General features: G+C 41.6%; 2 protein-coding genes across 2 annotated transcripts; one reads left to right on the top strand and one right to left on the bottom strand.

Moving 5' to 3' along the window:
* The first annotated feature begins 446 nt into the window (after window positions 1-446).
* Window positions 447-3,086, top strand: gja10a (gap junction protein alpha 10 a). The gene is made up of 2 exons (XM_070920976.1): window positions 447-1,856; window positions 3,048-3,086. The coding sequence occupies exons 1-2, from the start codon at window positions 447-449 to the stop codon at window positions 3,084-3,086; spliced, it is 1,449 nt and encodes a 482-aa protein (XP_070777077.1).
* Window positions 3,087-9,030: 5,944 nt separating this feature from the next.
* Window positions 9,031-24,997, bottom strand: bach2a (BTB and CNC homology 1, basic leucine zipper transcription factor 2a). Its single transcript, XM_070920975.1, has 4 exons — window positions 24,731-24,997; window positions 18,445-19,863; window positions 10,852-11,058; window positions 9,031-9,471 (listed from the first exon to the last, which is right to left on the bottom strand). Exons 1-4 carry the CDS (start codon window positions 24,995-24,997, stop codon window positions 9,031-9,033), a joined length of 2,334 nt encoding a protein of 777 aa, XP_070777076.1.
* Window positions 24,998-26,749: the final 1,752 nt, after the last annotated feature.

Raw genomic sequence — 26,749 nt, 5'->3', positions numbered from 1 at the left:
TAGCTGAATTTATTTGGAAGAGAAAGCAAATGCATGCAGTTGAATTACAAGCCAAACTGTCTGTAAACAACTTACAGCCCAACTTTCTGGCACTTGAGCGTGTACAATGAGGTATAAGTGGCATTACTGCTGCACCCACTATCGGTTTTTACCTCCAAAGGACGCAGTAGCTTATCTGGCTAAACTGTCACCTTGTTTGCAACCTGTCTGATCACCTGACTGCTTTTGTTTGTTGCCTCTATGGGTTTATATTTAGTCCTGTCGCTGTGTCCCAAGATCTCAGTAATCACTTTTTTGATCACAGTCATGACCTATTGAACTGATGGCCCGAGACTGTAAAAACTAATATGTAGTCCAGCTTTGTAAGGGTAATGTGTTGTGTGTGTGTGCATGCTGTGTCTCCACAGTTTGAGGACATGTGGCAGTGAAGTGGTGAGAAGCTGACCATGGGTGACTGGAACCTGCTGGGCAGCATCCTAGAAGAGGTCCACATTCATTCCACCATTGTGGGCAAGATCTGGCTTACCATACTCTTCATCTTCCGCATGCTGATCCTGGGTGCAGCCGCTGAGGACGTATGGGACGACGAGCAGTCCGAGTTTGTCTGCAACACTGACCAGCCTGGCTGCAAGGCGGTTTGTTACGATCGTGCCTTCCCCATCTCTCTCATTCGCTTCTGGGTCCTGCAGGTCATCTTTGTCTCTGCGCCTTCGCTGGTCTACATGGGCCATGCCCTCTACTGCATCCGAACACTGGAGAAGGAGCGCCACCGCAAGCGAGCCCAGCTGAAGGAGGAGCTGGACGAGGCTGAGTTGGCATTGGGCGAACATAAGCGCATGGAGAGGGAGCTGAGGAGGCTGGACGAGCAGAGGAAGGTGAAGAAGGCTCCTCTCAGAGGCTCTCTGTTGAGAACCTACATCATCCATATCCTTACACGCTCTGTGGTGGAGGTCTGCTTCATCCTGGGCCAGTATGTACTCTATGGTATCCAACTGGAGCCACTCTTTAAGTGTGAGAGGCTGCCTTGCCCCAACAGGGTAGACTGTTACATCTCCAGGCCCACAGAGAAGACCATCTTCATGGTCTTCATGATCGCCATCGCTGGGGTGTCACTTTTCCTCAACATTCTGGAAATATCCCACCTGGGCATCAGGAAAATCAAACAGACACTGTATGGAGAGAGGTACACGGAAGATGACAGTTTGATTTACAAGTCCAAGAAGAAGGCGTCCATGCCACACCTCTGTGTAATGAGCAATGTATCACCTCACAACGGGCCTTTGACTCAGACCTTCAAAGTGATTCCAGAGGCGGACATGAAGCCTCCTCATTACAACACTGGGCTCAAAGCCAACCAGCACATCTTGGCTCATCTGGGACACAGTCAGACCAGCTATATCTGCCCCCAACCTCGGATGCCACCAAGGTCTGGCCAGAACTGTGCAATCCAAGCCCCCCAAACCCATGAAGGTCCAGATGTCCACACAGCCATGGTGGACCACCATCCAGCCTGGGCTTCTGCTGTGTCTAATATGGAGGAAAGTACAACACGCCATCATGGCGGAGAACATCCTGACCCCAGCCATTTGGAAGCTCTGCTGTCCACTAGCACCTTAAGGCCCAGCGCTATCAGAGACATGGATGAGGATGAGCGAAGGGAGTCAACGGGGAGCGAGGTCTTGATCCCTAACCCCAGGAAAACCAGCTTCATGATCAGGCCACCATCTGAGAGCTTGTCCTCCATCAGTGGCTCCACGAGCCCTTCCTTACATACCTCAGAGGAGTCAGATGAACTGGGCTCCCTGCAGGGTGACATGCCCATGATGCCGCCTCCCGGAGGCCGAAGGATGTCAATGGCAAGTAAAGAGCAGAGATTGTCTCATGCGTCTGAATCCCATTTCACACTGGTCCTGAACATGAAAGGCGACACCCGACAGTCTGGGAGAAGCGTATCTGGGTTTCATCTGCCATTGTTGTCTAGAGCATAATAGTCTTTATCAGTTATATTGATAAAACATGAAGCTGGTGTATTTTAAGTCAAAGGGGGAAAAAAAAGGTCTGAAGCTTGCTCTCTGGTAGAGTTATTAAGTATTTCTTCGACTAAGTCAACCAACAAATTTGGCAGAAATACCCAATATGATCGCCCAAAAAAGATCTGATAAACAGTCGCTGATGAAAAGGAGTCTCATCTGCTTTGCTGCTTCGAAAAAGAGAAAGCGGGAGAGAGAGACACCTCCATTTCTGTTGATCTGGACGAAGCCCAATAGTGACAAATTGGCAGCCTCTCTCCATTCAATGTGCTCAGTGGAAGTAATGAGAAGAAATCAAACTGCTCTGAAGTTATTTCAGACAGTGCCCTTCAGTTCTGACAGGAGGCCAAACAGATGAGAGACCATTTGAAAAGCAAAACAGCAACAACAACAACAGCAGACACAGAATTGGCGACACGGACACAAATTCATATTTCTTGTATGTGATCAGATAGATAAATTTAAAAATAGTATAAAAATATATAACTGTAAGTAAACAATCTAAATTAAATACATCTAAAATAAAAAAGATTTTCTATTTAAGTCCCTTAACAAATAACATTTAAACACAAACGAACAAATAAATGCGTATAAAAGATATTAAATATGTCGCACCATTAGATTCAGTGTGAACGTTTTAGGTTACGACTAATCTTTCATAAATGCAGATAGCTGCGGAGTCAAAATCATACTCTCAAATGAAACATTTGCGCGCACTAATTAGTATCTCGTGCTTTGTTCTGTCGCATTAAACATATCCGTTTAACATTTAATGTATGTGAAAGGGAAGAACCATGGAACCATTGACAAGACAATTTAATGTTCTGTTACTAAATGAATGAATCTGCACCTACGACTACTCTTACATTTTTTTCGTTTTGTTTTATTCATGCCACCTGCCGGGCTCCAAAGACTTCATATTTAAGTTTTATCATTACAGTGCTACCTCATCAACACACGTATACATCACAGATGCTTGCTTTGCTGAGTTCCGGCTGTCTTTTTTGTCTTTCTCAGAGCATGTTTCTGGATATCTCCTCTATCATGAAGAAGTGAAGCGGCGAGGCATCATGTCTGCGGAGGCTGTGTTCCAGAGCCCAGCTGGGTCAAAGACAGGAGAGAAACTGTATCAATGATCCAGCCATCAACATTGATCCACTGCTCAAGTCACATGAGGCCAAAACCAGTCCGCCGTGATGCAGGCAGCGGACTCAGTGCCAAAGCCTAGTGTGTTTTGGATTTGAAGCACCTTAGAAACGCCTACATGTGGGTACTAACAGGAATCGTTTTAAAAATGTGGACATCTTTCCATGTGTTGGCTGAATTTTTGAGATTGCGCAGAAACAACACAATGGATTATGGAGCAAACTCCTGTTTGCTTCTGTAACATGGACTTTATAAGCTTAAAATACTTTTTTGTAAGTCGAAGACTTGAGTAGAACCTGTCTGTATCTGTGTATAGTCATTTATATACAGTCATTTCATGAGAAATTATGATACTTTATATTATATTCAGATTAAATGCTTCTTAACAAAACGGCAATAATTTTGTCAACAGATATTTAATCAAAATCCACACACCAATGCCACAACCGTAGGATTCTCATGCTTTTTGTTTTATTTCTCAACAAAAATTGCCTAGACAAAACAGTGTTGTTTTTTTGTTTTTTTTGTTCTTTAAAACATTTTCATATCAAATAAACAAAACATGACATGTTGTACAATATTTACAAAAGAATCGAAAACAAAACACAGGTCATTTGAACATTCAAAGATAAAAAAAAAAAAAAAAAAGGAAATCAAAAATGCTGAATCTGCATTTAACAGTCATGACGCAGGTACTTCAAAACAATTTTTAAAAAAAGGACACGTAAAAAATGGCTCACCAAAATCTACAAATACAATGAAGTAACCACTGTAAAAAGTTAGAAACAACGCCACAGAAACTGTCTACATGTCTATCATACAGTCCTTACCCATAAGAAGAGGTATGCTGAATCATCCAGGTAGATAAGTGCTTAGAGTCTGTTCAACTAAGATTAAAAAATAAAACCCTCAAACATCACAATTCAAGTGGAGTGAAGATTCAAGTGGCCCCCAATTGACATATTCTGTAAACACATTGGATTAAATAAGTACTTCCTTTAGTCTGCCACCATGTACTGTAATTGCAACTTGAAGGCAACTGATTCCAAAAATACTAACTTCCATAAGGGAAAACTCTTCCCTGATAACCCACTGCTCAAGGTATTAAACAATAACGGCTGTGCCTAGATTAGCATTGCGTTCAGAAGTGTTGAAAAGTCGGAAACACAAACATCCTGGGAAAAGGAGTAGTTAAGCCCCAAGCTTGTTGTACTGTGTAAACCAGTGGCTCTCGATCACGCACTGCAGGGGGCCCAAGAGTCTGCAGGTTTCTCCTTCAATCTACTCATGAACGCCCCTTCAACGTGGCCAGATTTAAAAAAAAAAAAAACATGCAGACATTTGCTAACGCACAGAGCAAAGAACAACTGTTGGAGACGCCATACACATCATTTAAAAAAAGGTTGTTTTTGAATGTTGTCCAGGCAGCTCTTGCTTTTCGTTTATTTCAGTTGCAGTTTGACAATCAACTTGCAGAGACTTGAAACTTGCTTGTGTTTGCTAATCTGTCACGGTGACCATCGTCAAGGCATGGCAGTACAGCGTAGAAGTGTTGATTGATCGGATCATTCTGCAACAACAACTGTAAGTGACCCTGGAGACAAAGCATGCGATGGGTTGCCCAACTTGGAGTTTCAAGTCTCCATGAGTTACTAAAATGAAGCGAAACCGGATCAGAACAGAAGAAATAATTCAGAGATCCAGGGTGCGCTTCTAAAGACCGAGCGGCATGAATAAAAAAAAGTGTATCACCATTTTGAATTCAAAATTACACTGGTGTTACAGATGCTGCAGAACCAGTCAATGGTCAGTCTGTTGTATGTATATGGAAGAAGATTAGGGCCACTGAATTCTGAGGTTAATGTCAGAAATCTAATTTCAGCATTCAGTTTTGATTTGTTCCTAAATGTATATTTTCATACCCCTAACAAGTGGCTATCCTTCTAAATTCTGCATATTTTGCTCTTATCGTGTTCCACACATGAAGAATATTGTGCAGTGTCCATGTCGTTCCCTGACTCCAACCAACTTGAAACACTAGATTTTTCACATCTCTGAAGCGCAGCCTTCAATTAAACCAACCACGAGGTGTCTTTGTTTTTATTTTTAGCGCGGCAGTAAGCTCAACAAATTCAAAATGAGGCACAGAATCATTTTTATGGCATTCATTCATCTGTGTTGTGTTCTGCAACTGAATGCTACAAAATGATCCGATGCCTCATTTTTGATGTTTACTTAAGAGCAGCTTTTTTTGATTTTCAAGAGCTCAGTTGCAGAAAAATGCAACTGATGACTTACATCAATTGCAATTTGAAGTCCTCTATTGCGGAGGAACACTTTCTTGGGAACACTTAGAGGAGCATTTGGCTTTTCTATATGGAGACCCCCAGCGGTCAATATTAAGAAAAGCAATGATCATATGAATAAATACACGCAAAATATATAATGTAGCCGTGAAATTGTAAAATAATCCATTTAAAAAAAAAAACATTGCTGATTGTCGTGAAATGTTTAATTTCACAATAACAATAGCTTTTATTTTTTTCATTTCACAGTTTCGTGGCTATATCACATGCTTTGTCTGTATTTATTGGCACGATTATTTATTTCATTTATTTAATATCGGACACTTTGGGTCACCGTATTTCCAAAGGGGGTAGTTGTACTCGGCTGATTTCACTATTTGTCACAAAAGGGAGCTTTTATGAACAGTGAAACAAAAAGTGTGAAATAAACTTCTACTGTTTGTCTTTCCCTTATAGCTGCAGCGTAGTTTCCACTGAATAAAATCCTTTGTTCCCTTACTGGATAGTTTGGCCTCTGAAACCTCTAAGGCAAGAAAATGTAGCTGCACAGATGCTTTTTTTTTTTACTCTCTCACAAATTCATCGACACTTTTCACTTATGTAAATAAAAAAAAAAAAAAGAGCTTTATCAGCTTTTCTTTTCAAATGAATTCTCAGGTCTTAATTATATCTTTACAAAACAAAACAAAAAAACAGGTTAAATACACAAAATTGTAAACATACTCACACCCCTTTAAGTTAAAATGTTACAACTTAAGTAAGTACATGTGCGACTTGTAAATGAAAACTTATTTTTCAGGAAATACAATAATAAAAAAAAAATACGACCATTAACAAATCAATTCTAAGAAAGGGTAGCGACCTACATTTTACATCTATGCAAATTTCCTCTACACCCAAACCCCAACCCCCAACAACAAGTCCAAATAAATAAATTAACAAGTTCACATTAAGGAATTAAAGTATATGAAAACCAGCTGAACAGTGTTCTTCAGTGTACTCTGAGGATTTCGTACATTCTAATGAGATTATCAGTGGCTAACAGTGTCCTGGCGATATGATGGGTGGGATCGGTTTGCTTTCCTATCAGTAACGTACGCCAATTTGTTTTCATTTTTAGCTCATTCTAGTCCACCAAAGCTATCGTGGTCTAGCTGCCATCATTATCCTGATACACATGAAGCTGACAGAGTGTTGGGCAGCAACAAAGCAGACGGCAGGCAGCAGCACTCACCCCCCTGCCACGTGCCTCGCCCATCGACTTTTCAACAGCAGATGAATTTGGCATCTCCCTAAATCAATAACGCGCCAGTGTGTTTGTTTGGAGCTTTGAGCTTCATACCGTACACTACCAGGGATACTGATGTCGAAGTAGAAATTGATTTAGTGTTTGAACAAATTCACGTATGATGTGTGGATTTGAAAATGTCCAACATACTGCACCAAATAATTTGAATAAGTATGTACAATACTAGAACGGTGCAGCTAAATACATGATTACTATAAGTACAAACACTCAATTTATACTACTTATAAGACAATAAATAAATGGGTCAAAAAGAGCACCTCTGATTTGTTTAAGCGGTTGTTTAAATGACCACACCGATTAGTTTCAATTTTAGCCCATTTAACATGGATCACTTTACATTCCTACCATCCATTTTCCAAAACATAACATAGTGTTTTAGAGTATTTTGTATGTTTTTTTTTTTCTACCTTCCCAGCCATTGGTTTCCATTCATTTCACACTATAACAATATATAATACATAGCTTAACTATAAGAGTTGCTGGAGATTAGGAATTCATCACAGTGAACATCATGTCTGTTGTTATTTTATATGATATTTGTTTCATTCATTTGCCATTTTATTTTATTTTATTGTCCTAATGAGTAGACTTTTCAAGTCAACCTTAAAAATATGAAATAAGAATATTATTGCCCGGGAAGTTTCCTGGAAAAGGACCCCGTATAAGGAAATAGAGATGATGTTCTAAGGCTGTGCACATAGTAAATACCCTGTCATTATCATGTAATATAGTAACATAGTTGGGTTTTGAATTTCTAGAGGGATTTTCTTGATAGACCTGCTCAAATCTTTCAGACTGGAAAATGACTGGAGATCAGTTTAAAAGTAATCACGCAAATCAATGTGTGCTTGACATCGAAATGAATGGAATCGATTGAGAAAACACTAAAGCATGCTTTGGAAAATGTTCAGCAGGAATACAATTGGTGGCATTGGTATGGTTCTTTAACCCCCCCACCCCCACCCCAGTGATTGGCTTGGGACATGTTTTCCTGTAAGTGCCGGCGGTCGCAATGCTCTTATTCAATGCCAGGGCACTTCCTGGAGGTGCTGGGCAGTGCTTCGACTTTGTAATGTAGTTCTGTCTCTTAGCGCAGATATGAAAAAAAAGGGAGAGGGGGGAAATGTGTAGAAATGTCCATCTGAGTACAATTAAAAAGTAAAAGTGAAGTTTGACAAAAGCAACTTTGCATAATGAGAGTTCATTTGACCATTTCATCTAATGTAAAATCTTACAAATACACACCTTTGGTAACATTTTACTTTAAAGTCCTGTGTCACTCAACAGTTACTGGATCGCTAAAAGTCACATGGCAAAAAGAAAGCAGCTTGACGTTGCACCATATCTATTGGCTCATTGAGAGGGTTAGTTCAACGTTTTGGGAAATACTCTTATTTGTTTTCCTTCTTAGAGCGAGGTGAGAACAAACAGAAATGTAAAACAAATTACAATTCGTGATTGTGATTTAGTTCGAGTTACGTATTAGAATTCTTTCCTGGCAAACAACAGTGCAGTGACTGCGCACAGCTTTCTTAAGTCATGTTCACCTCATATTGTTCAGAGCGTAATTGTAAGCAGCAGACTTGGGGGGAAAAAACAAAACAAAAACGTTGATGTAAACCTTCTAAATTATAATTATAATAGTGTTTCTTGCCAAATGTCATATCAGGAAATTCGGTCTGCTATGACGTTTCCCTCTTGGTGAGTTCCAGAACTCTCATATTACGAAATGATCACGTTTCTCCTCATGCATGGGTTAGACAAAAAAAGACACATTGTGGACAGAAGCCTGACAGATGCTGAAAATGACAACCAAAGGTCAAATTGAAATGCTCTCTACAAATCCACTGTATGCACCGAAGTAATTGTCAAGATTTTACGGGACTTTAAAGTAAAGCGCATGTACATGTTAACAGGGACATTTACTGAACATTCTGAGGAATTCCTGAGTTTAACCTCCCATGATGCATGAGAGAGGGAGGGAAGCTGACAGGAAGAAAAAGTCAGGATTAGGCAGAAAGAAGAAGAAGAAGAAGAAGAAGAAGAAGAAGAGAGAAAGAGAGAGAGAAAGCTGCCAGTGCTTGTTTTATCACCAGTCCAAAAAATACCTGTTGAACAGTATTGCTGATAAGACAACGCTTGTGTCATCCATTACAAAAAAGAAATATAAATACTTCGAATATCAAGGTATAGACATGTATGAGTGTGTCATAGGCCAAACTGTTTGCCAGACCAGACTCTAAGTACAGTCCTGTCTCTTCTGTTCCTCCGTTGTGCATTTCTCAGTCATTTCCTGACAGAAATCCACTGTTACAGTGGGGCTACATACTTCCTCAGTGGACCCAAACACCAGTGGACACTCTGGGTTCTCCTGCCCCAGACCTGACACCTCCACCCCAGGCTGCCTGTCCTCCAGCCCCCCGTGACTGGGGCCCACGTCGGACAGACACGCAGCGTCGCCTTGTTGCGGCGCGGGTGACCTGGGCTGGGACGAGCCCTCGTCAGAAGAAGAAGGCGATGGCGGGTTGGACGTGAGGTCGATGCTGGCGGAGAAAGGAGGCTGGGCGCCCTGCACCTCCCTGCACACTTGCTGGGAGAGGAAGGAGAGGTTCTGCCACAGCTCCGACATACAAACCTTCAGCTGGTTGCGCTCGCTCAGCAGCTTCTCCTTCTCGCACACCTGAGTTTGTAAGACACAGCATCATCAGGTCTGCATGACATAAATACTGTACACTCCTCAGTGAGCACTTTATCAGGTATGCCGAGACTGTCTTCACCATAGGACAACAAATACAATCTATGTTAGCTCAATTTCAATTCAATTTCTATTCATACAGCGCCAAGTCACAATAAAAGTCATCTATCGTTGCAACTAAAAATAATAGTCACTATTTCTCAAACTGGGCTTCCTGGACCGTATTTCATGTCTCACTGGTACCTTAAACAACAATTTTCGAGCTGAATGCCTAGCTTAAATGTCCAACAAATGACCTCTAGTGGCTGTGTGATTTATTACTCCTGTCCGTCACGAACAAAAGGTGGAACTCGTGTGACGTTGCTGTACTGTCTCAAAGCTCAGGGAGGAGGATGGGGTGATTGGATAGCTCTGCAAAGCATGCGACTTCTGTTGGTTTCCTCTTTCCTACAAACAGTCAGCAGTTGTTCCTTTCAAGCATGCTTGCGATTGGTTCCTTAACCTTAACTTGGTAGTTCTTCTTTTAACCAGAGAGCAACAAAGGATCCCTAACCTTTGTCAAAGAAGTTATTTTAACCCAAACCGTGATCTTTTTTTTTTTTTTTTGCCTAAACCTGGCAGATAACAGTCATATCAATAGTTTTTCTTGTGGTCTCTGCTGATTGGGCCATCAGACCCAAAAACGCAATGATGGGTTGTTTTTAAAGGCAATGACAAATTACATTTTTCCCCCCTTTAAAGAATGACTGCAATTTATTTATTTTCAAAGTTTTCTTTCCTGAATGGCTGAATGATAACATTGTGCTCTCCAAGTACATTGCTGTGATCTGGGAACACAATGATGTCGCTACGACGAGGTTCAGAACGATTACAACAGTTCAACCTGTGACCACACCTGAAATGTTGGAAATAATTCCTCATTTCACAGGAAAACATCATCTTATCATAACTGACAGAAGTGATCACCAGTATTAAAAATACGAAAATGAGACCCAAGATATAATAAACTGGAATGATCCTTTAACCCTTACGTCTCCAGACAAAAGCTGCACTCCAGACAGCCAAGTTGCAACTAACTTGTTTGTCAACCACTGACAGAGATGTGAATATCAGTGGAAAATAACCTACATAACACCTGATTTGTGGCGTTTCACTTCATCACAATGACGGGGAACGGGTTAACAGCCATCAGTAGTTGCTAAACAATGGGACTGAAGAGCTACAATTCTCCAATATGGCCACCAGAGGATGTGTTGCATCACATAAAAGCGACGAGTGTGTGTGTGTGTGTGTGTGCGTTTGTGTGTGTGTGTGTGCGTGTGAGAGTGTGCTTAACTATGGTCTGTATTTGTTATATGGTCATACCAGTTTGTGGATCTCGCCCTCCAGGTTCTGGATACAGTCCAGCTTCCTCTTGCGACAGCGCTGGGCGGCGATGCGGTTTTTGCTCCGGCGGCGGATGTCGTGGATGAACTCCAGCTGCTCTGAGGTCAGCTTGTGCATCTTGATGAGGATCTGGAAGTCATTGCGTGGCAGGTTGGTGATCTGGTCCACGGGGAAGGGCAGCTTAACCTAAAAGGACCACAGGGTTTTGTTTCATTTGGTAGGATTGTATTATTTGTAGTATTTGTTCATTGCATGCTTAGGCCGTGTCTCCATGACAACTGAGCAAACTCCACTTGCTGATGAAGACAATGACGTTGTGGAAAGCTCCAGAAAAAGATAGTGAGTAGACCTTTAGTAAGGATTATTTTGTCAAACTACTGTATCCAAGTCAAGGCTGAATTTCACGATAAAAAAAAAACTTTATAGTTTTTAAGTTTTTCAGTCAGTGTCATCTGACTGCCCAGCTGCCAAAATCCAGATGAGAGAAACTCTAAGTTGATCAAAATCTTTCTCACGTGAGTCGCCTTACGTTAAGTTGTGTGGGCGAACATTAATGATGAGCAGTATTCCATGCTGGAATGCCTAAGCTACAATGCAGTGTGGTCTGCTGCTCAACACCAGCCCAGTTGTGGGTGTGAATGCACCTTTAAGATGGTTTAAGGACCAACAGACAGAATCAACAGACATGAAGTTTGTGAAATGCTTACTCAACTATGGCAGGACCTCCACTGGATAGCAATCTGTTCTCCTTGATGAAAATGATTGATAATGATTTTTTATCAATAATTTTGAAAAATGTCTCTTTTGTCTCCTTTATTTACAGCACAACTACGTGCTTGTAGAACATTTTTGATTTAATTGCTCTATCTCCTTGATGCATTTTGGTTTTTCGCCGTCATTTCACTGTAACTGTACTATGTACGATTGACGAAACGTCTGAGGTCCATATTTGCGTGACACCCACTTTAACAAAGCGCGTGAAGTGAGCTCTGATAAACGTCTGCAAGCTTGCAGTCTCAATGGGCGCTTGGGCACTGTGCCAGCTACTAGAAATACATCACACAATACCTTGTGTGGGTATTGGGATGGACGATCTGATTGGTGAAGCTTGTTGGGACTGTATGTAGGATGAGACAAACATCTACAATCAAAGGGGACAGTGCTCTTTGGAATTAAAATGCAAAATACAACATTATGTATCTAAATTTAAAGTAGTTCTAAGTAGGTTGTTGGGTCATAAATACGGCAGCCTACAAAGCACTTCTAAGAAGCCAGTCTTTTATGACACAACCATATTTTAAGCATTATAACTAGATCCATCATAATGTCAACATGTGCTATATTTATATAAATGTATATACTATACTATGCAAGTAGCATTACACATTATCCCGTGTATGTATATAAATATTCATAGTTTCAGAGTTCACTTCTGAAACCAAAGCTACACTCTTGCATCAGTAATAACAATCCAGTCATATAATATACAGCAATGCAATGAAGAATTTTGAATTTTGAATGTTTTTAATTTGCCTCTTTTTCCTTAAGCAAAGGATCTAAATACATCTTATCAGTCACTAATATGCGTAGCACTCAAGACTAGTTCCAACTAGGCAATGTGGCGCAAAATCCACTAGGTGTCAGTATTGAGCTGCTTCTTGATCCCCGCAGCTCTGACACAAAGAGAACGCAGGATGGGCTCTTTGTTTCAGTCAGCAGCTAATTTTGGTCCTGTTTGGAAACATTTTAAATGTGTATTAACAGTTTCGTACTTACTATGAACACATTTGATTTAATGCACTGTTTGTTTGTTTGTTTGATGGGTTATGTATTATTTGCATTTCATTAAATGTTGCATGTATCCATTCATGCTGTAACATTACATACAACATAGTCTTTTCCCCTCTCTCTTTCTTCACAGTCTTGTCTTATCAATGTATCCCTCTATTGATCTGCCTTGATTTGTGTGCAATTATGCAGGCATTCTTTCGTTCATTCACTGGTTTTTGTTTGAATTCTAAACTGTGGCCATCTAAAAATGAATCCTTTCTTTTTAAATATTGCTCATTCAATCCATTAAAGTGTTGATGTGTGTTCACTCCATTTGCAGCAGTGTGCATCAGAACAGTCTGCTCCAGCAGCCCATGCTGCTCCCTTTGTACCGGCAATGTTCAGGACAGAGCTGCCAGTATACAACGATGACATCATTTCACTGCTCTGACAACAGAGGAAAGGGAAAGGGAGGCGAGTGTGTGTGCATCTTGTGTGTGTATGGCGGTTTTTAGGTGCCGCCTGTCCTTTACTCTGTAGGCATCTATATATAGCTCCATGACTCTCAGCAGTCACATAATAAGGTTGGAATGACAGAGTGAGCCTTGGATGGTAATAAATCCCCTCACCAATCTCTCTCTCTCTCTCCCTCTGGTGCTCTGGTTTCCATTTATAACACAGTGTGTATCCTTTGAGACGCTCATTCCACTTGCTGGTGTTTGAAAGAAACTTGATCACATCAACATTTGTAATGTCATAAGCTCAAAAGAACAATTGTGCTCAATGAACTGTTGACTGTTAAATATCCATCTGTGCAGTCGTATCCTACAGTACATCCAAACCTACAGAAGAGGATCAGGGCCACATGATGTAACTGCATTTGAGTTCTGAGATCAATCTATGAGTACAATAATCACTGAGTGTGTTCAGATGAACACTAGCATCCTGGCTAGTATCTCGGTATCCATGTTTTCAGAAAACTGAATAAGACCTTATCCCGGTTTTGAGAAACCTGGATATACCTGGAGTCCTCCAATAGAAACCAGGATACTGTGGCATTTAAACACACACTTGTCTTGATTTCTGAACATTCTTTGTTGGTACAGTACTACCTGCAGGCAGACCATCATAAACCTAGATACTGTTGTGATCAGGTCAACAGGGATATGAATAACCAGATTTGTGTCATGTTCCATGTAAGCGTGGTTAGCCTAGCTTAGCATAAAGACTGGACGCAGAGAGAAACAGCTAGCCTGGCTCTGTCCAAGGTTCAAAACTATGTTTACTTCTAGCTTCCAGTCTATATGCGAAGCTAGGCTAACCACATCCGGACTCCAGTTTAACTGATTAATGATTAATATTGATCTCTCAGAAACAGAGCAACAAGAGTATTTCCCAAAATGTTCAACTACTCCCAGCACAGCTATCTCTACCAGCTTAGCTGGCGACAGATTGTAGTGCAGTGGGGCTATGAGTATTGAAACCTTTCATACAGTACGTTGCATGGCATAATGCCAGTAAACGTGATATATGCCAACTGAAACATCAATAAAAATATCTTAAAGCAATTCAAGAAGGCTTGAGCCAATACTTGTAGTGTCTGTTTCTATGATTTATTATATGTATTGATAAATAATACATAATTTTCCATCAATAATATTAGCAGTAATGTATGTGTTGTACAAAGGAATCAGGTGCCTGTCTAATGAAGCCGGACTAGTTAGCCAGATAACTTTGGGTGTAACCCTGGCTTTTTGGTCTCACAAAGATAGCTCAGGTACAAACTGAGTCCTGTGGTCTGTTTATGCCGGCATTAGTTACCACGACAGGTAAACAGCAGTTTTTATTCAGATTTTGTAAGGAAAATCTGAATCACCTTTTCTACAGAATCCCAGGACAGACAAAATACTGCACCCACATTATACCAATATAGCAAATAAAGACCGCAGAGTGGGATCTTTATAAACCCAGACTTTGCTTTACATGACAATTTATTGTATTATGTTGGAAATGTTTGTACTAGAAGCATCACCCCAAGCTCTTAAGAAATAGGTAGGTAGGTTTTAGTAGTGTCAGTTATAAATACATGTATAGTTGTGTGCCTTTGCCTTTCTCGGCTCATTTAACATTAAAAACCACATATCACAGCCTATAAGTCTTTTACCAAAATTTCCCAGCAGGGACCAACAGTTTCATCTATTTGCATTCAATAGGCTGCTCTGGATCTGTTGACGTTGCATGTGATTGGCTGTTTGATACAAACCCTTCCTCTTTCATGTGCATGGATTGGGAAAGCCGGCTTTAATAGAGGTGGTTGGTAAGATCACTTACCCTACTCGTGCTGAATTTAGTGACCCCAGATAAGAAAGCCTGACTTAGTGACACAGGGCCCTGGTCTCTGTACAGTCACTTATAATTAAATTGTATTTTTATCTTATTACTCCACTAATTGTGAAATAATCAGTATAATACATAAGAAAATACTAAAGCCTAACATAATAATCTTGTAAATGCTTACTACTACTTAAATTTCGAAAGCAAAATGGCAGGATGCAAAGTGGGGCGCGGGGGGGCAGGGGGTTCTGGGCGAGCTGGCCTAATTGGAGAGGGCAGATCTGGGGTCAGGAGTAGCAGATGGTGGAGGGAACATGGACAGGACACCTTCCACCTGCCTATAGGGCACCCTAGGGTGAGTGTGTGTCCGCTCTATGGGTGAGACAACTGGGTCAGGACAAAGAAGTGGGACAGGCGACAGACCACACACACACACGCACACACACACATACATACAGGAGTGATATATGATGCAGGTATTAAAACATTTAATTGTATATACTCAAACAGGAGGTTTCATGAAGCCTGGGGACCTTTCTTAGATACATTCCAGACTCTGTAAAATGATTTACTGTCACAAAGTACAGCTGATCTGCAGCTTTCACTATTCACGTATTCAAGTCTTTTGGTGTGGCAGGTGAATACAGGTGTGAATGAGGGCCACTGGCTTGACTGAATGGGATTATTTTAGTAACTGTTACTGTTAGTGTTGTGTCTGTTTTTTCTCCCTCTTTTTTCTTTTTCTGTGTGTATAGTCTTTTAACAGTGCAAACTCATCTTATTTATATGTTAAATGTATACATGCTATGTGCATTACTTCTCATTGCTGTATGGTGTCATAGTGTCATTTTTTTTTTGTTTCTGTGTGTTTGCACTGTAAAAACTCAATAAAAACCCATTTAATTTAATTAAAAACAGAACTAAATACTAAAACTAAATTCTGCTTTACAAAACTACACATTTTCCCCAGCTGCTCAGTGCTTAGGTGAGTTAGGTGTAGCCTTAGCATAACTGTGTTTTAGCAGTGATTCAGGTCACATTTCCAAAGGTAAAATGTGGTGACGTTTTATCTGCTTTTGTTCAGATCGATTGTGTCACCATTGTTGGTTGCCTTTGTAAAAACACAGTACATACTGCAGTCTAACACAACAGTATACCTATCTTCCTGAAGATTATAATGTGTAATTATAATACTTTTAGCTGATGAACCTAATAAAGTGCTAACTAAGTGTATTGAGACTGCTGACAAGATGCCGGCAGCATTTAAAAAGCCCTACTTTTCATTTGTTTGAATGATGATGTTTAAGATATTTAGACGGTCCTTTATTGAAAGTGAGTAATTGAATTGGCAAAATATCTACAAGTACAAATTAAAGAAAACGTTTGTCCAAATACTTTGTGGCTGTGATAGACATTGAAATGTAAGGCGGCCATGTTAACGGCTCTGTAAGGCTCAGGTGTTGCTTTGAGCTAAATGCTAGCATCAGAATGCTAACATGCTCACAATCGCCATAGGTTAGCGTGTTAGCACATTTGCTAATTACCACTAAACACAAAGTACAGCTGAGATTGATGGGAATGTATCATTCGTTTTGGCAGATTGTTTGTTCATAAACCAAAGCATTCGACGAATTCAAATTACAAGAAGAAAAAAAAGTCAGGGGAAGTCATTAGAATTTCATCCTCAGAGGACCATAAATGTCTGTACAAAGCTAATTATTATTAAGATATTTCAGTCTGCACCCGAGTCAAGCATTTGTTTGTGGGGTTTAATGTAATCTTTTTTTTTTTATGTTGACATACACCACTACACTAATTTTCACAATGAACATTGTGAAGTATAATGGCTCTCCAAGAGTCTGTTCCAGTAGGTCTATTCAGAATAGCGGAGCACCTTATAATACATTAACCTATGCAACACATCTTCACTGATTCATGTACAGGCCAGAGGACACAATTACTCAAATCTAATACATTCGTGTGTGTGTGGGGGTGTGTGTGTGTGTGCGCGCACGTGTATGTGTGTGAGAGAGAGAGAGATATGAGATATGAAACCCTTCTCACATCTCATCAGATATTGCATGTGCTTAGGCATCACCATGGCAACCATACAGCTCTTTTAAGTCCATGGAGCATGTGTTGGAAGTGTTTGCGTCATTTCTCCTGAGAGAGAAAAAAAAACTGTCTAAGAATAGTCCCAGCTGTAAATCACACCAAGAGTAAGCTTGAAAAATGAATTTATACATGCTACTAGCATGCATGGATATGTACTTTTAAGGCTCTTAGGTTAATAAGAGGCCAGATATTGCCCAGAGGAAGTCGATACTTTGGTAACATAATATACTGGCAAACTGAAAACCTTGCCATTTATAAGCAGCACAGAAAAGTTAAATGTGAAAAAAGCATAAACAACATGCATAATACATGTGTAGTTAATCACAAACAACGCGAATCAGATCTTATATGTTAAAATCATGAATGTTTTTTGAACCCCAAGCTGTTAGGCTGGCCTTCACAGTGTTTATTAACAGGCTTATGGCAACGTCAGTGTGTCTTAGCTAGGCATGCCATATATTGTTATTCTCAGAATAAGTTGGGCTACTTAGAAATGTTTTTTAGTACACAATTTAATTTAATTTAAATTAGCTTGTATGCCCACAGGTTTTTAAGACACCACACATGTGTGTATATGAAGAGACACATGGAACCTGGATATGTTGATGGGACATTTAGAGCCTTAGTGCTGTCAAACAAGACAAAGAGTCTACAGCCATCCTAGCTGCTCTGTGAGTCCGCACAGCGGTGCTTTGAGAAAAATGCTAACATGCTATAATGTCAATGTTAACATGCTGTTAGTAGTAGTGGATGTTAAGTAGGAATAGTGTCTACCATGTTCAACATCTTAATTTAGCATTTTAGCGTGAGTTTTGCTAGCACCTTTCCCATCAGGGCTTTGAGTACATAGGATATAATGCTGCCATGGAGTGACCATGGCCCTGTTTTTTGAGCCCATATTTGTTTACATTTTGAAAAAAAATTCTTATGGACTAACTACTAGTAGTAATCTGTTTTTAGCTTATGTCAGCTTACTTTAGATAACTGCTGACTAACTGATATTAGTGACGCCGGGATATTAGCAGGTCACAGATAACCATTTCAGTGTACCAAAGTGGCAAGAAGACATGTTTGTTGTTCCCTGCTGGTGATGCCATTCCACTCTCAGCCCGGTCGCGAATGATGATGTCTTTAAACAACTGAACCACCAGAATCTTGGGAAAAGTCGAGATTTTCAGTGGTCCCATTGCGTTTTGTGATCAGTGGAGTTTGTTACAAAAATGACATAGTCTCACTCTAACAGCTCTCATACCAGTGTCAGGGTCCAGACTAGATCGCTCTTAGGAGTAGCTGGGTTTACCTTGATGCTAACAAAAAGAAAAATCGTGGGCAATAATAAACAACCATACTAACCTCAGGGCCAGAGACTCTGGAAATGCCGCTTTCACTGTCTCCCTCTGAGAAAGAGCCTGACTCGTCGCTGGAGTTGCCACCACTGGCACCAAATGCCCGCTCACTTTTGATCTTGGTGCAACCCTGAGAGAAGACCACCTCTCCGCTGTGGGGGTTCCTCTGCTCCACTACCCCAGCCAGGCAGTGAGACAGTCCAGAGGTCGAACCTGAGTGCGGGGATGAGGAGAAGTCAAACTGGGGAAAGCTGGAAGGTGAGCTACCACTGCCTGTGTCCTCTGGGTAAGAGAATGAGGAACGGGAGCTGGAAGTCTGGGTTGGGGGCTCAAAAGGAGGAGGGGAGTGGGCTGATGCCTTGATGGGAACAGGGCAGCTGGTGTTGAGGCATGACCGACCAGAAGAAGGAGCTTCAACCTGCATCAGGGTTGAGACTTTTTCTCTGAACTTCTCATCCATGTAAGAATGGGCCAACATTTGTCGCTCTCCAGCTGCTGAAGAGAAAATGACACTGCGTCTGTCTAGCTCCCCCTCATGCTTAGAGGAGGAGGCTTTGGACACTTGCCTTTCCATGTTCTTGCCAATGCCAGTCAGGTCTGCTGGTATTACATTTGTGATGCCAGTCTTGAGGTCCACTTGACCCATAGATTCCCTCTTATCCCTCTGCCTGTCTTTGACCAGTTCCCTGTAGTGGTTGAGGGACAGTCTGTTGGTGAGTAGCTGCTGGATGGTGGTGCTGGGCACACCGCTGAGATCTAGGCCACCACTCTGGAGGTAAGAGCGCAGGCAGGAAGATGGTGAACCTCGGCTCAGAGAGTGCTCAGCTGCTACTGGAACCCCTTCTACCTCTAGCTCCATCTCCAGTACTTCCTCAGTACACAATTCTGGGTTGCAACCACTCCTTTCATCTCCTTCTTCCTCGAAAACAAGTGGTTCCTGTTTGATCCTGGAGGGTATAAGAAGAGTTTGTGGAGCATCACTGATGTCTGCGAGCTGTGAGCTCACAGGGCTGACTGAGGTATGGTTGGCCAAAATGACTTCATCACTGCCATGACGGTTTTCTCCATTGTGCTTGTTGTCACAGATCTGGTACTGATATTTCCTGTATTTAGGACATTGAGAAAGGTCAGCCTGAAGTGACGCAGTGCTTTGCTGCCTTGTCTCTGCAGAATCATCCGAGGATATTGCCTCAGAAAAGACTGTATCCTCGGCCGTGATGTCATCATCATATTCCACCTTGCCATTACTGGCATGTTGGCTGTCATTCTGTAGCTGAGCTTGAAGGAATCTGAAGCAAGAGTCCTCCAAATTGTGAACACCCAGGAAGTCAGCACACAGGATGACCTCATGGATGTTTTCCCGACTTAAAACCAGCTTGGCTGTGTAGGCAAACTGGAGCAGTGGAGCAAAACCCTTAGCTGTCACCTGCAGAGGAGAGTAGAGAAGACATATCAATAAGTCTGAGACGAAAGAATGGTTTTACTGTCAGTGCCTCACTTGAAAGTGAGCAAATGTTACATCAAAAAGATTCCTTTTTGGTGGAGCAGCAGCTCCAAATGAAGGCATGGGCAAGGACAATATTTGGCATGCACAAAGCCTAAAAAGTATTGCCATACATCTGTCGACCTAGTAGCTTTCATCTTATCCAGGAAAGCCCAGGCTGTGCTTCAAGTCTTTTTTTGCTGCTAATACAGGCTGGGGAAAAAACATTGAGGGGGTTGAAATTACCTCTATCCTAAACTACAACAATTCACATGGTAAATTAAGTATAATGTACATTTCCACAACACTAATTCCATCAGTACAACATCAGCGTCAACACTTCACAATGTTTTTTTTTTCCACATTAAAAGCTTACCTATACAGAGAAGGCCGCAAGACATTTAATGTGGAAATTCTGGCGGAAGCTCAACATCGTTCTGGGAAAAAGTGAAACGCCTGACACGACTCTTGCTGTACTGATATAATTAGTGCTGCGGAAATGGACATTTGAGTTTGCATCTAATGTAAGCCTGTCCCAAATAAAGGCCCCTCTGCCAGTAAGGCAACTTTTTGAGAATGTACGGTAACTTGCAGTAGAGCGCTTTTGTCCTGTAAAATACAGAACACAACAATGTAATATTATGTAAATGAAGGAAGAACAATATTGCGTGTTACAACATCATAAATAAATACAGATTGGGACAAAGAGGCACTGAGCTAGAGATGGATGAAACTGAATTTTACCCAACAAGCTTTATTTCCCGCTTTATTAATCTTACATGTCTTGTTCTCTTGCCTGGATCCTTTTGCTTGTTCCTTCTCTCCCACCCTTCACCCTCTCTCATCTCCCCTGATTTCTTCTTGTTCTCTACAGTAAGCATAGCTTCTATGTGTGTTTATATGTGTGCATGTGATACAGGGGATGTTGAGAGCGTGTGTTGCTGTGTCTATGTGTTTACTCTATATTGCTGTGTGTGCATGTGTGTGTACGTGAAAATATGTGTGTGTATGCTGGTGTGCATGTAAGCCTATTTTCAGCTTGCATCAGCAGCTGCTGCGTCCTGTGCAGAAAAACATCTTTATAGGCACAGAGAGGAGCCAGGAGAAGCTCCATTCCACGCTTGTACCAAACTTACTAATGAGAAGCAGCAGAGAGAGAGATGTCATAGTAGGGAGATGGGAATAATCTGTATGATTGATCATTAACCACTTAGCATGTAGCTTTCACCTTTTATTTCCCCTTAAGTAGCTTTACGGTTAAAAAACATAGTATTTCACACTCTCTGACAGTATGTTATCTTAAAGCCGTATGATATTTACACTGAACGAAATATTCAAACCCAAGACTCATGAGACTAATCTCAGTGATGTATAGCCGCATGCCATCATTCAACCGCTGGATGCCGTGGTGGTGTCCAGCTAATGATGTGGGCTTTGTAGATAAATCGGCGGACTTTCTGGAGGAGACCTGGTTTTCATTCATCACACTTTGGATGGAGCGGCTCTCATATCTGGAACTTATCTTGCAGCCGTGGGCCTACTTGACTCCTGATGCTACAATTCTGACATAGTCTTATTAGTCATATTTCTATTTCTAATCATAATAACTTTTTCATTGCCACTTTCGCCAAGTGCTTGCTCATAGTGGGAACTGTTGGGTCTCTGAAATAATATTATAAAGAGACCTGCTCTATATGTAATAGTCATAGTGTCATGAGATGACTTTTGCTGTGATTTGACGCTATAGAAATAAAATGGATTTTTTTTTTTTTTGCCAGTACCATTCCATCAAATGGAAATACTCTTGCTGTCTTGAAAACCCTTTTACACATGTTCAGACATATTAGGATATATTTAGCAAATTTGGGATCTTCAATTTAAAACAGCTTTGTGGGTTTGAACAATTGTAATCTTGGCCCATCGGCTGGTCAGTGAGGTTTGAAGGATGAATAACAACCCTCAAGTTCAATTGAGCTATATGTATCAGATATATGGATCAGATGTATCAGGTACACAGAGCTACATGTGCACTGCATGACCATGAGAATTTTCAGAATTGCAACCATGACTGCAATTGCAACCAAGAATGATACTGATCAACCATTATAGACCATTATTCTTTCCACTACTGTGAGTAAATGGATTTAGTTCTCTTTGTGGTGAACCATGGCCATGACATTGAATGAAAATATATCTAAAACTATGTTTTGACGGCTAAGAAGCCAAGGAAACCACATTCAGTGAATTTCTTCACGCACACACACATTTTTGATTTGATCTAATTTGATTTAAGACCTTGTCTACACACAGCCATCACAGCCTAAAGGTTATCAATTCCTTTTAATAAATACATTAAACAAATAGCAAACCGACATACTTATTATAAATTAATAACTTATTAGCTGTGTCGCACCATCCAGCTTTATATAACTTCCTCTGTTAGTTATCACTCGTACAAATATGTCTCTTGAATAAACTCTGTAAACGTGTTGTACCAGTAGCGACCAAGCTGACTAGTGAGCAAGCTTTAAGGCCTCAGGCTGCTGGAGGAGTATTGGTCCTGGAGGGATGGCAGATTGTAGGTGAGGATGGACTCAATGATGGCGGTGTAGAAGTGCACCATCACTGACTTTGGCAGGTAGGACTACATAGAATTACATCCTCTACTGGGCTTTCTTGATGATGGAGCTGATGTTCAGCTCCCACTTTAGCTCCTGGGCGGTGATGGTGCCCAGGAAGTGGAAGGACTCCACAGTGTCTACTGGGGAGTCACACAGGGTGATGGGTGGGGCTGGGCTCTGTAATCCACTACCATTTTCAGAGCGTTAAACTCCAAGGTGTTCTAACTGCAGCAGGTCACCAGATAGACAATCTCCCACCTGTAGGCAAACACATATCCACAGGAAGTCTGTGATCCACCTGCAGGTGGAGTCGGGCACGCTGAACTGGCAGAGCTTGGGATGGTCGTATTGAAGGTGGAGCTTAAGTCCAATTTAACACTTGTATAAAATGGGACTGAGGAATGATTCGTTACGTAGCTGCTAAAGACAGCTTTACTTTAATATTGAAGTGGATCAGATGTATCAGGTACACGGGCGGCATGGTGGTGCAGTGGTTAGCACTGTCGCACGGGAGGTAAAGCTGGTTAGAGCGGGTTGGGGGTTCGATCCCTGGCTGCCCCTCATGTCGAAGTGAGCAAGACACTGAACCCCAAGTTGCTCCCGATGGAGACCAGCACCTTGCATGGCAGCTCGGTCGCCATTGGTGTGTGAATGTGTGAGTGAATGGGTGAATGAGACTTAGCTGTAAAGTGCTTTGGGAACCGTGAAGGTTGAAAAGCGCTATATAAGTGAGATCATTTACCATTCATTTACATGTGATGGACGACTAAAAAACATGTCAGGGGTTTACAGCCTGTAACTCAGTATCCTTTATTTCCATGTTACGAGAACCAAGACCATGGAGTTTCCCCTACTGCCAGAATATACTAGTGAGTTCCATTAATTTATGAGAGGGTGAGTGAATGGACAGTAGAAAGGATGTGGAATATAAGGATATCCTTAGAGTCATTATGGAGATGGAGTCTGAAGTGGTGGAGGCCTGTGCGAGTGATTACTGTACAAGGTAGAGTCACAAAGACATATTAATCAATATGACAGATCTGGGGCATTATATGTTAACGTCAGCCACTTGGATCAGGAGCTGCAACTAACAAGGCAACCGCATTGATATTCATGCCCAACATATTTTCATAAACAATTTGATCAATTTGTGTCCACCCTGCGGTTTCCATCCTCTTTTAACCTTATTTATCCAAGGAAGGTCAAGTTAGCTCTGTGCTTTTGTCCAGCACCCACCTGCCCCTGCTTTACATTCATACTGGGGGCTGCCCACAATCAAAGCGTGTAAAGAGGACTTTAAAGGTCCACTTGGTTCCCAAGAACTGAGACCAGACTCAGACACTGGGCCTGAGTCAAGTATATAGTGCAGCATAATTGGGTGTGGGTAGAGTCCACTTCTATTGTGCTGTGCTGCTGTGCTGTGCTGCTCCCTGTTGCTGCTTGCATGAAGTTCAAGTCACTAATGCTCGCCTACAGAGTGGTCTCTACCACGGCACCCACCTACCAGAACACCCTTATTAACGTTAATGAGCCTCCTTGTTTACCGTGAGAGACCTACCGAAAATGTGCACCCGTACCCCTGCCTTCAACTGTGGCCATACTGTATCAACACCATTTGCGTTTAGACGTGGTCGGAGTCTGTGTGAGAATCTTGATGATTAGTAAAGTATGTGCCAGTATACAATTTACTGCTACTTACTTTTACCTTCACTTATTTTCTGGTCTTTCTGGATAAAATGTTAAGGTTCTCCAGGGATTAAGTATTTCTCTTCCGTAAAGTTGGAAGCCTTGCAAGAGACAGATTTAAAAAAAGTATGGTCAAAGCAGCTGAGGCTGAGATATTACTGACTTAGTCCCTTGTATGGATCAAGCTCCAAAAACACTAGATCCTGTTGGTTTTATTGGTTATTGGTTGCATTTCCCATAAAAAACACTAACCCCAACCCATTTTTGTTCAAGGGCAAGGATGGAAAGATGTGGGCGTTCCTCAGGGTAGACGCCCACATATGTTTGAACCACAGGCTTTCTGTTATAAATGTGTAGTTCCCCAGCCCAACTGAGAAAATGTTATAGACTTCATCAGGATTGTTTTCCTAGACTTTTTGTGTTCCCTTGTTTCTTTTTTTTTAAATGACCTCAGACCACTCCCTGAGTGTCCTTTTTTCTGTGTTCTCATTGTGGTCTTTTACCTTGTCTGGCAGGTTAATGATGGGCTCCACTTCGCCTGGTGACCCGTTGTGCCCCAGCAGGGCCTGCAGGAAGTAGCGGCTACTTGCAGCGAGAATGGCCCTGTGCGCACGCACCTCCCTACCCTCCACCAATACAGTCACGTCGCACAGGATCCCCTGCCGTCGCTGCTCCTCCAGGCTCAATAGTACGTTGGCACAGTGGACCTTGGATTCATATACGTACACGGGCGCTGCCGCCTCACCATCCCGCTCCTCACCTGCCGACATCACTCCCTCTAGCACCCTGTACAGAGGAGAGAAAACAAAGAAAGTAAGAATGGACGCCATGTCAGCTAGCTACACAGGTACAATCTTTGCATGAGAATGCAAAGGCTACCTTTTCATTCTGTCCAGTTTCTGAAAAGGCTATGGTACTGTAGGAATTCTATTAGGTCCTTGTTGGACTGTCATGTCCAAAGCGAACATGTTTCAACATTGGACAAAATATGGTCTAATGCCACCAACAGACTGAAATGCTTTCAGTGTTGCATGCAGATGGCCCTGATATCTGAGTAGAATTGGGGGGGCAACATGGTAGCAAAGTACAGTACTATTTTAAAATGGCCGCTCCTTCACAATTTGAGAGGGGGGGGGGGGGGGGGGGGGGGACAAACGCAAATGAGTTGGCTGCTAAAAAAAGAATGCAATTGCTGCAATTTGGAAGCATTGTGAATTTGTAGCCAAAGAAAGTGTAAACACCTATTAGTGAGTAAGATTTTCAGTATGTCCACTTCAAATTTGGATCCCCATTTCAGAATCAATCGAAACCACCCACTAGCTACTGTGGCATCACTTGCAGATGCTACCCAAGCAGGACTTCAAGCCCTTACCAACCAACATTGATACACACAACCAAAAATAGACAGTACTGAGCTATGTATTGTACTATACTATACTATAAGAGCTGAGGCAATGAGTCGATTAATCAATTAGTCGAGCAATGGAAATTTAATTGGCAATGACTGTGATAGATTTTTAAGTAAATCGAACAAGCAAAACGCCAAACATTTATAGTTTCCAGCGCGTCAATGTGAGGAATGTACTATTTCTTTTTGTCTCATGTGATATTAAGATCACTGGTCAAAAAGGAAAAACAAACAATTTATAGATATTATATCTCATAATCGTCAGATTGCCATGAAATTATCTGAGCACATTCATGCTAACCAGATTCACGACTCCTGCCTTTAGTGCCACCACAATGACGAGCTTTACATTGTTTGCCACACCGGTAGCAAAGAACCTCACCACACCTATCTGACAGAGTCTCAGACATTTGAACAGTAGAGGGATATAAGAGGGTATTTAGCTATTCAATGCAGGGTTAGTGTACTGAATTGTAACATAATATGTATGTATATATCCATATACGTATATCTAGAGGCAGATATTAAAGAAGTAGATGTAGACATATAAAGCAGTCTTCCACATTGATTGCAGCTCTGACCATTGTGTTTCATTTCACTGCTGTAGCACATAAAGCCCCAACACAGACAGCTGAGCATGCAGTCTGTCTGTCTCATCAGCCCTCGGCTGTGTGTGTGTGTGTGTGTGTGTGTGTGTGTGTGTCAGCAGGCATAGAGGGGGCTGCTTTCTGCTGATTCATGGCTTTTGAATAGGCAGAGCGCAGCACTGGGGGCTTGCTGAAGTAGTGTTCTGGCTTTTCTCCCTATGGCCCACAGGCCAATCATCTCAGCATTGTAGATCATCTCCTGCCTCCCCTCAGGAACACTTCAGGCTCAAGCCGTTCTCTATTGCTTTTCATGATGCTTGCATATTGTTCACTGCCACTATTTACCCTCTGCACTACTCTGTTCATATTTTTTTTAGCTACTCTGCCTGCTGAAAGTGAAAATGCATTCACTAACACTGCTCTACTGCATTCCTATTGGCTAAGACCTCGCTTTGATATTACTATATTGTACTCTACTGCGGGTGGCATGGTGGTTCAGTGGATAGCACTATCACGGGTTGGAGGGG

Source organism: Enoplosus armatus, chromosome 15, assembly GCF_043641665.1.
Source record: "Enoplosus armatus isolate fEnoArm2 chromosome 15, fEnoArm2.hap1, whole genome shotgun sequence".
Lineage (NCBI taxonomy): Eukaryota > Metazoa > Chordata > Actinopteri > Centrarchiformes > Enoplosidae > Enoplosus > Enoplosus armatus.
Note: the sequence above shows the minus strand (reverse complement) of the source record. Positions and strands in the feature narration are given on the sequence as shown.